The 12,642-nt window shown below is 38.0% G+C and overlaps 1 protein-coding gene across 10 annotated transcripts in view; it reads right to left on the bottom strand.

Annotated features, from left to right (window-relative positions):
* Positions 1 to 12,642, bottom strand: part of bbs9 (Bardet-Biedl syndrome 9) — a 186,790-nt gene that overhangs the window by 158,749 nt on the left and 15,399 nt on the right. For all 10 annotated transcript variants that reach the window (XR_015510923.2, XM_087286582.2, XM_087286577.2 and 7 more), the window contains exons 9-11: positions 9,686 to 9,815; positions 5,034 to 5,215; positions 2,209 to 2,285 (exon numbers count right to left, since the gene is read on the bottom strand). Coding sequence is in view for 9 of the 10 variants with exons in the window: in XM_087286582.2 (XP_087142708.1) it covers positions 2,209 to 2,285; positions 5,034 to 5,215; positions 9,686 to 9,815 (389 nt within the window). In the remaining variant the exon portion in view is untranslated. The remainder of the gene's footprint in view (positions 1 to 2,208; positions 2,286 to 5,033; positions 5,216 to 9,685; positions 9,816 to 12,642) is intronic.

The following is a 12,642-nucleotide window of genomic DNA, read 5'->3' as shown; positions in this document are numbered from 1 at the left end:
TGACATTTTTCAATTATCAGCATTGGCAAATTATTATTTATTAGCTTGTCTAATAAGAGATTGAAAGCTTGATCTTCAACATCTTAACACCTCAGTACAATGCAAAATTACCTTTACTTTTTAATCTATGTACGATTGGTCTGCTCGTTGTTTTTATTTAAGCAGACATACCTTTCAATCCTAGCTCCATTTACAAAACTTTCATGTTCAGAAGCAGCTGATACCTTTGTGCTCAATGGGCATATGTTACAGATGTCATACTTGGCTGTTTAAACAATGCAATTTATCGACTGGCCGCTTGAAGCTGGCTCCGAGGTAGCCCACGTACACATAGTCTAGTACATTGTTGTTAAGCCAGTCGGCAAGGTAGCCCAGGCGCACATAGTCTAGTAGATTATTGTTAAGCCAGTCTGCAAGGTAGCCCAGGCACACATAGTTTAGTACACCATAGTTCCAAGCCAGTTGACAGCGTAGCCCAGAAACACATAGTCTAGTACATTATTGTTAGCTAATCAGAAATGTAGCCAAGGCACACATAGTCTAGTTCATTAGTGTTAAGTCATTCTGCAAAGTAGCCCAGGCACACATAGTCTAGTAGATTATAGTGTTAAGCCAGTTGGTAGTGTAACCCAGGCACACATAGTCTAGTACATTAGTGTTAAGCTAGTTAGCAATGTACCCAAAGCACACATAGACTAGTTCAAGTCAGATGGCAAGGTAGCCTAGGCACACAAAGTCTAATGGACTACAGTGTTAAGCCAGTTGGCGGTGTAGCCCAGGCACACATAGTCTAGCACATTAGTGTTAAGCTAGTCAGCAATAAAGCCAAAGCACACATAAGCCCCTTTCACACATACAGACCTTTCCAGAAAATAACCGGCAATTTTCTGGAAAGGTCTGTATGTGCGAACAGACCCCTTTTTGAAAATACCGGTAAATTCGTTCTGGCTATTTTTCGGAAAGAGAAGATGTAACATTACCGGTAATTTGCCGGAATGCTGCACTGTGTGAACGCAGAGTAAAGATTGCTGGAAAGAGCGCGTGCACGTCTAGAACGTGCTGACGTGAGACGTTTCTTTAGCCAATTAGAACACTCAGATGCATTCACGTCCGAGCGGTTTATGAAAATAAAAAATTATTTTAATGGAAAATTAAATATTTTTCCAGACACATTTAGCTGCTAGATGTTAGTCAGATAATGTTTATATGTTCCTTCTTAATCCCAACTGTGTAAATAATTATCGATAAGATGCTTATGATAAGCAGTTGTTCGTTTACCTTCAAGCTCTTTTCCTTCAGTTGCTTTGAGCGTTGCGTCGCATGTGTCCGTGAAACAGCTTGTGAGCCCCAGCACGCACACATATTATATATCTCAACATCCGAAAGTGTTCCTCTATATGTTTTCATCAAAGTTTCATCACAATACTCATCCATCCACAGAGTTTGTAATGTAGTCAAATCTCTACCAATACAAGCGCAGCCATTTAGAGCTCATTTCTGGTTAATGATGTCAGAATTTACCGGTATTTTGGAATGGGTTTGTGATTGATCTTTTCCGTAACGTCCTCACCTGTGCGAACAGCGCTTTTTGAATATACCGGTAAAGTCATTCTGTAAATTTTCTGGATATTTACAGGTATCACTGTGTGAAAGTGGCTATAGTCTAGTTCATTAGTGTTAAGCCATTCAGCAAGGTAGCCCAGGCACACATAGATGGTAAAACATGCTGATCCATGGCTTAATAATGAACCAAAGAAAAAAAAAAAAACATGTGTCTTGGCAATAGATCTGCTTTTCTGTGGAGATTCAATCATTCAGTCTGAATCATCTGAATAATCAAGATTTCCATTTTAAAAGGCTGTGACTGACTGAGCTAAATAAAACCTCTTTTAGGGACATTTAGTGACGTGCTGCTGTGGAAAAATAATTTATATAGAAAGCAAATACATTTTCTGTTTCAAATTTTCTTTTAGGGACTACTTTATGTAAAACTAGAACACTACAAGTCTACTTGGTGGCCTCTTTGAGAAAGCTAAACCTGTGTGAATGTGGTTAAAAATGATTCATAAATAAAGAGAGGCTTAAATTAGTGGTAAAATAGGGTTTTCTGTAGGCGGCAGTAGTTATAATTAGCTTTATATAAAGAAGACCGAATTATATGGTATGTTCCCAAATAGATGAAATAAATGTGTGTATTAGCATCCATACCGAGACTTCGTCCAGGCTAGATGAGACTACAGCGGTCAATCTGAGCTCTTCTTCGGTCTCTGCCCTCGGGAGAATGTCTGAAAATGGGCCACACACAAACACATACAAAAAATAATTGTGCAAATAACTCTCCGATTCAGATGGTACTTGATTTTAATGCTATATTCTCTGCAATATATGTCTATTATTTTAAAAAAAAGTCTTAAATTTGCAGAGACTAATACTCACCTTCACTTTATTAGGTAGTTATTAGGTTACATATCCTTAAGTGGTTCCAAACCTTTATGAGTTTCTTTCTTCTGTTGAATACTAAATAAGATATTTTGAAGAAGGTTGTAGAAACTGTAGCTGTTGACTTCCATGGTAGGAAAAACAAATAACATGGAAGTCAATGGTTACAGGTTTCTATCAATTTTCAAAATAACTTAATTTGTGTTCAACAGAAGAAAAGAAATTCAAACTGGTTTGTGGCAAGTGAAGAGTGAGAAACGATGACCAAAATTTCAGTTTTGAGGGAACACTCTTTTTAATTCCACATAAATTCAACCGAGAACTGGAAAAATTCTTTAGAGATTTTGGACCACACTAACATGATATGTCCACACTGACACAATGACATGATAGCAATAAGGTTATTCACACTTAAGCCGATATTTTCACAGTCATTTTCGCACGTTAAAATACAAATTTGACCTCACGTTGTGTCAATAGTATTGACACACTGCCTCCAAAACTTTCATCCATCAATTCAGTCCATTTCTTAACAAATCAATGCGACCGCCATCTATTCAACCCAGGCTCATTCTGAAAACGTAGTCCCGTGGACGTTTCTGGAGACTGCGAAATATGTCTCGAGAGGTACTTTTTTGCAGTTTTTGTTTTCGCGAATCCACGAGAGGCCGCTGTCTGACTGACTGAATGATTGACTGCGCGACCGGCCAATCGGCTGATTCAGCCACCCTCCTCCTTCCCTAAACCCAACCAATTTTACCGATTGACTCGCCAGCCCACACACTTAACTAAAACCCAACCAACAATTTAGAAAAGCCGTACAGAAAAAGAAAAGCCCTTGTCTTACCACATTTTCAGATTTCACCACATTCTCACCCTGTTATGAACTCGTTCACTTTTTTTTTTTGGATTCTGTTTTTGTCTTAACTGATTTCTGAAACCACGCTTCCCCGGACTCGAACCCAGTCGCTGTGGTCAACTCCTCCTCTCTGCATCTGAAGTCTGCTGACGTACACGATGAGCTGACTGGACAAACTGATTGTGGCGGGAAAGCCCTCCACATGGAGGTAAGCGGTCAACCGGTAAGCGCGAAAGGGAATGGCGTCATACCGCCCCGTAGCGTTCGCTTAAAAATAATTAAACGCAGCCATATGTACCTCCCAGGACTTATTTCGTGGCCTCCAGAAACATCCACGGGACTACGTTTTCAGAATGAGCTTGGGTTGCATCTATTATATTGTCTGTAGGTACTACCAGTCTCTGTTTAGGATTTGTTCACGTATTTGAATGTGTGAAGTATCACAAGCAATATATCAAAATTGCACTGATTTCATGAAATAAACTTTGCATTTTGGGATAATCATAAGGCAGATCTCTCTTTCCTCTCTATGCAGTATTGGATGAACACAATATGCAGCCTATTCCTCTTTCTTTTTGTACTTTAAAGAAGAGACAGGAGAACAAAGTATTACTGCTTGAACTGATTCTGAAATGTTTTGCGTTTTTTCGTAATAGATTAATTAATACGCATTGGACTCAGAGAGCAAGGTTTGTTTACTTGACGAATTTTTCGCATATGAATACAAAAAAATGCATTTGAAAATTTCGGACTTCAGTGTGCAAAGTTCTTTGCAATTCCTACAGATCTGATATATGCACATCCATGATGCAAATCTCCCATTTCATCACATCCCAAAAGTACTTGATTGAATTGAGATCTGCATTTACACCGTTTACCCTAGATTCCAACCCTACCATTTAAAATACTTCATCAAAAACTGATAATCAGACAATCTAATATAAATTTTTTCCATTTATTGTCCTATTTTGGCGAGTCTGTGTGAACTATAGCCTCGGTTTGCTGTTGTTACATGAATATATATATTACTATTTTTAGGACCACTCACAGGAAAGTCAGGAAAATCCAGTAGATCTGTGGCTTTCCCCATTATGATTCTTAATTTAAACTTTAGTAGATCATCTTGTCTGTCTTTGCCATGTGATTGGCTGCTTAAATGTTCATATCAATGAGAAGCTAACTAACTAAACAAAGTGGCTAGTGAGTAATTACGATATATATTAAAAAGTATTCACATCCTTGAACAACCTGTCCCATGTGACCACTGTACACTGCCACACATTCATTGAGGTGTCAATTATTACTGATAGATGACGTCAAACTCCTGGTGAGTTTTCTTCCGTTTCAGTGTTTGGCGCATCTTGTTTGTCTTTCAGTCTGACATTATAACTACTGAGATCTTACAGTTTGGCATGGGAATTATATTTATGCTGTCTGACATGCTATAACTGTTAAATATTATTTAAAAATATAAATAAATAAATAAATAAGCAAACAAACAAACAAACAAATAAATAAACAAATAAATAAACAAATAAATAAATAAATAAAAATAAATAAACAAATAAATAAATAAATAAATAAATAAATAAATAAATAAATAAATAAATAAATAAATAAATAAATAAATAAATAAATAAATAAATAAATAAATAAATATATCGCAGAGTAAGCCAGACTTTAGTTAGACTGTGCAAAACTGGTGTGCATTTATTTAAGATTCTGTGCATCATACCTTGTGTTTTGGTAGCCTCGCGAATAACCCTTTGCAGCATTTTCATCTCTGTGTCGATCTCATCATAGTTGACCTCTCTAGCGTCCACTTTGGGTGCAGTAAAGAAGGAGGGGTCAGTGCCCATGTAAGAGCACTGGAGATGCCCATCAGAGCTCAGAGTCACCACCAAACCCTTCAGTTCCCTAAAAACACAAAACACATAAACTGATGCACAGAGAAGAAATAAAAAGAAAAGAAAGTTGGACCGGTAAGAAAGCAGAACATCTCTATAATTCTCAGGAAGATTTTGGTTGTTTAAACTGCTGCTTTTAAATTAGCTGTGAACTAAGAAATCCAATTTTCATTGATGTTTTCGAACCAATTTAAAAAAAGATTCCATTAATGTGCATTTATATGTTATCGTTAGTTATCTCAATAATGTTTACATCTGGTGATTGGGCTGGCCAATACTGAAGCATATTGACCTTCTTAGCTTTCAGGAACCTTGATGTGGAGGCTGAAGTATGAAAAGGAGCGCTATCCTGCTGAAGAATTTGCGGTTCTCCTGTGGTTTGTATTGAAATGAGCAGCACAAATGTCTTGATACCTCAGTCTGTTGATGTTGCCGTCCACTCTGCAGATCTCTCGCACACCCCAATACTGAGTGGAACCCTAAACTATGAATTTTCCTTTGCCAAACTTGAATGATTTCTGTGAGAATCTTGGGTCCGTGCAGGTTCCAATAGGTCTTTTCAGTATTTGTGATGTAATTCAACAGATGATTCATCTGAAAAATTTACCTTCTGCCACTTTTCCAAATGATCAACTAGTCTAGAAGTTATTATTTGCTGCTCTTACAACTAGAATTGACGACAAGACTTGTAAAAGGGTAGACAAGATATTGTTATATCAGATTATTCTACTTAGTGTCAGATGAATTTGCACCAAATTACCATTCGTTTGATCATGTCTGATTGAATCTGACCCAAAAGATCAACACTAAAAGATAATAGAACAGTAAAACAGTGTTTTCCCTTCCCTTGATAAGTCATTTGTTGTGCTATCCTGACTATGCATGATTCTATGGTTTGTTCTTAGTACTTTATCATTCATGTTCAATGTTTGAGAAACTGAAGATGTGAGCGGTTATGTGTGTGTGCGCGCTGGAGATGTGAACGGAGACAAGCAGAGCAGCTCATTTAGGTGGTGCTGACAGACGCTCTTTTAATGGGAGGCCAGCAGAAGAGAGACGGGACGGACAATGAAGAGCGAGTGACCCGTGTAGGATGGCCGGAGAGACCAGTGCAGTTAAACACTCGCTCCACAGACATATCGTTTACCTCGGCATATGAGAACCTCTCCAGGCAAACAGTCCCACAAACACTGAATGCATCAAAGAGACATAGTATACGCATCCTAAAGAACATTTCGATTCTGAGACTGTTTGGAATCAACCCAGATTTTGATTCTTGGTTCTGGAAATCAGCCCTGGAATCAATTCCTCGCTGTTGTTTTTGATTATTTTTTAAAATTCTTTTTTTTTCTACTTGATTGGATGAAGATGTTCGCCTAATCTCACTATGACTACATGATATCGTTGTAGTTTTTCAATGATTACAATCAGCATCTATTATCTCTTCCTGTAGTCCAGAGCGGTGCTCAAAAAAGTCCATTGGGAGCAACAGAACAAGCCGGTTAAAGGGATAGTTCACCCAAAAATGAGAAATCTGACATCATTTAGTCATCCTTCACTTTTTCCAAACCTGTTTGAGTTTCTTTCTTTTGTCGAAGGGAATTGAAATATACTAAATAATGGTGAGGTGAAAAAAAACAGCCATTGATTCCATAGTATTTTTTGTTCCTACAATGGATGCCAGTGGCTGCTTTTTCAAGCGTTCTTCATCATTTCTTCAAAAGAAGATAAAAACAAAACACAAAACGTTTAGAACCACTTGATTGTGACTAAATTGTGAGATGATTGTAATCTACGAGTGAATTATCTCTTTAAATTACAGCATTTAAAAAACTAGTTTATTTCTTTTACATCATTTAGACATCTATAGTACAAATACACTACCTGACAAAAGTCCTGTCGCCTAACCAAGTTTTAGGAACAGCAAATAATAACTTGACTTCTAATTGATCATTTGGTATCAGAAGTGGTCTATATGAAAGGCAAAGGCTTCTAGATTACGCTTATTTTACCAAAATAAAATATGAGCATGCCTTGATTTTTTTAATGATTTAATTAGGACAGTAAGGTCTGACTTTGCTTAGACAAAAGTGTTGTTACTTAACAGAAATCATATCCAGTATAAAATATAAAGTCATGCTGCAGTGCGAAAATATTTAATATTGTGTATGACTCCCATGAGCTTGGAGGACTGCATCCATACATCTCTGCAATGACTCAAATAACTTAATAAAGTCATCTGGAACGGCCAAAAAAGCGTTCATGCAGGACTCCCGGAGTTCATCAAGATTCTTTGGGTTCATCTTAAATACCTCCTATTTCATCTTTCCCCAGACATGCTCAATAATATTCATTTCTGGTGACTGGGCTGGCCAATCCTGGAGCACCTTGACCTTCTTTGCTTTCAGGAACTTTGATGTGGAGGCTGAAGTATGAGGAGGAGCGCGACGTTTCCACAACGTTGGGGTACAACGTCAACCTGACGTCGTGTTAACATCCTGTGCCTGCTGGGTGTTTAAGGCCATTTCGGTCATCATACAGTAAAGATCCGTTATCTACTCATCAGTGACATGCATCTAAATGGTCTCTGGGTCAAAGCATGTAAAGATTTTGGACATCTTCTTGGAAACTTTTAATGCTTCCAAACAGTTTGCTGCAATTATAAATCACCCATGTCTTAAAGAGCCCATATTATGGGTTTTTGAAAATTCCCCTCCATGTAGTGTGTAACACAGCTCTAAGTGAAGTGAAGTATCCAGCTAAGGCTTAGATCTGTAAGAGTACAGTGTTTAAAACAGTTGATTCATCTATAAAAGAGTCGACTCATAGTGCTTCAAACGAGTCGCCTTGATACCGAGTCATTAGGTGTTTCGCCATGACGTATGAACGAAACCAAGTTATTCACGTGCACGCGCAAACCCGGGAGATTTCAAACCTGCGGCCCCGCCCTCTGACTCAGAAACCCAGACACACACACACACACCCACAAACACACATACACAAACATGCCGGTCGATTGAAGTCACACTGCAGATGGATATTATCGAGTCTCTACCCAAAGATGAAACCTCAGCATTATAGTCAAGCAGTTGAAAACTACTGGAAACTTCTGCAAACTACATGCTACAAAGAATACTTCATCAGCGTTTGTTAAAGGAAGGATCAGTAAAGAGTAACTTACTGCTGGACATGTCAGTATGGGTTTCTTCATCCATTTCTCAAGTGTAAGTACGTGCGATTAAAGTTGTTGCCTCGTTTACTCTAGCTTGCAAATGTATTTAGTTGTGATTTGTTACTTGTAACCGCGTGTACTGTATCAGGTTAACTCGCTATATTCTCTTATCGCGTGCAAAGCCACGTTAAAAACGCGACGCGTGCTGCTTTGTTTACAGAGCTCTGTGGACGAGGGTAGTGTGTGCGTGCGTGTGTGTGTGCGCTGTCGTCCAGAGGTATGTGTGTGTGTGCGCGCGCATTGTCGTCCGGAGGTGTGTGTGTGTTTTTGTGTGTGTGCGCGCACGCGCAAGGACGAGGGCAATATGTGTGTTTGTGTGTGTGTCTGTGAAAAGAGCAGAGTGAGACAAGCTAGGAGATCTCCTCTACAGTTTTTGCTCAATAAAATAGTTAGTCGTCTGTATTTACATAGACCCACTGGCAGCTAAAATCCACGCCTACACTATCGAGCGTGTATGAACTGTGATTACTTTTTATATTGCTGATTAGCTGTTGGGCATTTCACTCGCTGACTGAAGGCAGTCGACCAATCGCAACAGACTGTCATTGGTCCAATCAGCGCAGATTAGCTTCGCGCTAAGGAGGGGTTTGGGTACAAATGAATCACTGGACGATTCATACGGGAGTCGCTGGGATAATTAGGTAAAAATAAATGCAGATTATAAGACCATGAAAGTGTTTTTAGACCTTGTATGCATATTAGACTGTTGTTGGAGACCCTTACAACCAATTGAGACAATTTACCTTTTATGTATGATTTGATTGGACAGGAATCGCAGGACTGATTTACCTAATCCCCATAGACAAGAAAAATAAAGTAATGACTGCAGGTTAAAGGAAAGTATTGGAGTAAAAGTACCAATAGCACACTAAAAATGTACTCAAGGGAAAGTAAAAGTACACATTTTGAAAACTACTTAATAAAGTACAATTTCTTAGAAAAGCTACTCAATTACAGTCATTTAAATAGTTGTTACTTTACACCACTGATATGGGTAGGCTAAATAATCTTGTTTTTGGTTTAACACACTGGCAGATTATTTAGCTTGTTTTAAGTAAAAATAAAAAACTTTAAAATCAAAACAATATTTTTACTTTCTAGAAAATGCTCCTTGGTTTTAAAACATTTATATATATTTACACTAGAATTGAGACACAAACTCTTAGTAAGAAAAGCTTTTTTTTGGCAGTGAGGAATGGAAGTTAAGGAGACAAACAGGACAGATTGATTTTGGCAGTGATCACTTACAGAAAGTTAGCGACACGCACGGCCACAGGCACACAGGACAGCTGCGCGGCCCACTTCAGCGTCACATCCTGGTACACCAGCAGCATGTTGTTATGGTTACACATCAGGACGTTGGTGGAACCCTCGGACACTGGGAATAGGAAATAAAGCCGGAAAGACGACAGCTGAGTATGAAGGAGAAAGTGTGTTCAGATGGTCTGTGGTCACCGAGCCTCACACAGAGAGTCAATGAAGTAGTTCAATGATAGACTGCAGCCACTTCCAGACCACCAGAAGACGTCCATCTCTCACTTTCCTTTTAAAATAATCCAACACCCTTCTCACCAAAACACATTTCTCCGGTTCTGCGGCCAAACACCCAATATTATCTCTCTCAGTCTGGGAGGCAGACAAAGACAATAGTGATTTAACTCAAGAAACAAGATGTAGGGTGTGTTCGCGAAAACATTCAAAGTATTTTAAAGAGCTAAAATGTGCTGTCTACATATGTGGCCACTAAGCCCTAAGAGGTTAAGGTCAATATTATTTGCCCCCTTAAACAATATTTTTCCCATTGTCTATAGAAACCACTGTTATAGAATGACTTGCCTAATTACCTGAACTTGCTTAGCTTACTTGCTACTTAACCTAGCTAACCCTTAATTGTACTTTAAGCTATCTAGAAAAAATATTATGTGCTGTCATCATAGCAAATATTAAATACATCAGTTATTAGAAATGAGCTATTAAAACTTTTGTGTTTAGAAACATGTTTACAAAATCTTTCCATTGAAAACTGTCATGACTAAAAGTTCATAAAACTCAAATCTCACAGTTCAGATCACAATACAGTTTTTTAGTCACGAATCAGAGCAATTTTTTGATCAGCAAAAAAGGAGGTGACAAATGTAATTTGCTTTCCATTTATTACAAAAACCGCACTGCAAGAAACTTTTGCTTTTAACAAACAGAACTTAGAAGCTGTCATTTTATAAAAATAAAATTAATGAATAATCAGCTGAATAAAAAATAAATGGTAAAATATTTAGTGCTGTGAAAAATGCAGTTACTGCTACTGTTGCTGATAACACTAAATGTAGAAATCTAACATAATAATTTGTTACACCCATATTTATTTTTAGCCTCATTCAGCTATTCACTCATAAAGCGTCATGTTTCATTGCTAGATGATCATTTTTGAAGAATTATTCAGTGGCATATTTTTGATGGCTGGTTGTCGCCCCCTATTGGTTAAATAATGTAGTTGCTGCCTACAACTTTCATTTTTGAGCATTGTTAAATGCATCTGATGGTGATTTTAATCTTTACTACATCCGTAGTTTTATCTAAACAATAAACTGTTATCCCAGTAATTCTGTGTTATTTGGCTGCTTGTATCTTCATAACTAACTCAAAATCTAAAGACTCAATCTCTTTCTTGATTTTGTGTTTTCGGAATTAAATGCAGCGTTTCGAAGGATTAATAAACATATGCAAATCACCGTCATTTATAATTTATGTCGTGTGGGTGTTGAGATCCTGATCGTTTACTGATTAATCGTGCAACTTACACTGAATGCATTAATGCAGGCTAAACAAGAGTGACATAAAACACCTTTAATAACCTAAGAAACCCACCACATCCCGAATAACCTACCGCAACTTCTTCCGTCATTTTTTTATTTTATAGGAAAGCCGAAATGCTTTCATACATGCGATATGAAAAGTAAAAAAAAAATTTATTAACCCACAGGCCACGTGTGTTCCGAACCCTCGGGCTGGATTCCAAAGGCATCATGAATCAACCATGATCAATTACATCCCTACTAAATATCCGGAAAATTTCCAGAACGACTTAACCTGCACACTCTTAAAAAAGTGCTGTTCACACATGCAAGTATGTTCTAAATTTTTCCGGAAAAGACCATTCACACATCTACTTCAAAACACCAGTCAATTCTGATAAAGGTTTGTTCTGTAGAAAATCTAAAAAAAAGTATAGCAAGAGGGCTAATAATATTGACCTTAAAATGGTTTTAAAAAATGTACAACTGTTTTCCTTCTAGCCGAAATAAAGCAAATGAGACTTTATCCAGAGGAAAAAAATATTATAGAAACTACCTTGCTCTGTTAAGTGAAGTTTTTCAAACTAATTTTGAGAGGAGCATGTGATATAATTGACTGCAGCTGGCCTCTCATCTACACTCATTAGTTATCCAATCAGATCTATCGTAAATCACTATAACTAGCCTAGCTAGATTTATTACCTTATTTTCTTTTTACGAAGAAACCCCCCATCCACCCCTTTCTCCTCCTTTACAAAAGAGGGAGCTCTCGAGAACCACCTGATCTCGTACTTCCCTCACATGCTCTATGGACTTGGCGGGAGCCCTGGGCTCAACTATCTCCGAGCTCAGGGTTCTCTCCCGGGACAGCATGCCAAACCTGCTAACAGTTGTCAAGAAATATCTAAGTGTGAACTCTTGAAACATCATTTGGGAAATATTTGAAAAAGAAAAAATAATAATTCACAGGAGAGCTAACAACTTTGACTTGAACTGCAAACTAGGGGTGTCAAAATTAATTGTTTCTTTGGTGCACCGCGATGCAGACGCGGACAATTCGGTATCGGTTCAGTAATAATCATAACCGGTTATTATGTACTGACGTCATTTATCTCCTATGCTCTCTGTCGCGAGGGAGGTGAGCGCGAGTATTAACAACACTCAGCCAACTCAGGGCCGGTCCGTGGCATAGGCACCATAGGCAAATGCTAATGGCGCTGTATATCCATGAGGGCGCCAGAAAGGAGCGCGGTTCAGTTGGTTTTGTTTTTGATATTCTTGACACACATTCAGTTACAGACGGCAATAACTCAAAAACCTCTTACCCTAAAAAGATCTAAAGTGTGTTTCCTACAAAAAGACAAAGCTGGTTATGTTTCACAGCTGTGTTTCTTTTTTTTGCTCCACACTACG

Source organism: Danio rerio, chromosome 16, assembly GCF_052040795.2.
Source record: "Danio rerio strain M-AB ecotype USA chromosome 16, GRCz13ab, whole genome shotgun sequence".
Classification (NCBI taxonomy): Eukaryota; Metazoa; Chordata; class Actinopteri; order Cypriniformes; family Danionidae; genus Danio; species Danio rerio.
This window is presented reverse-complemented; position numbering and strand designations above follow the sequence as displayed.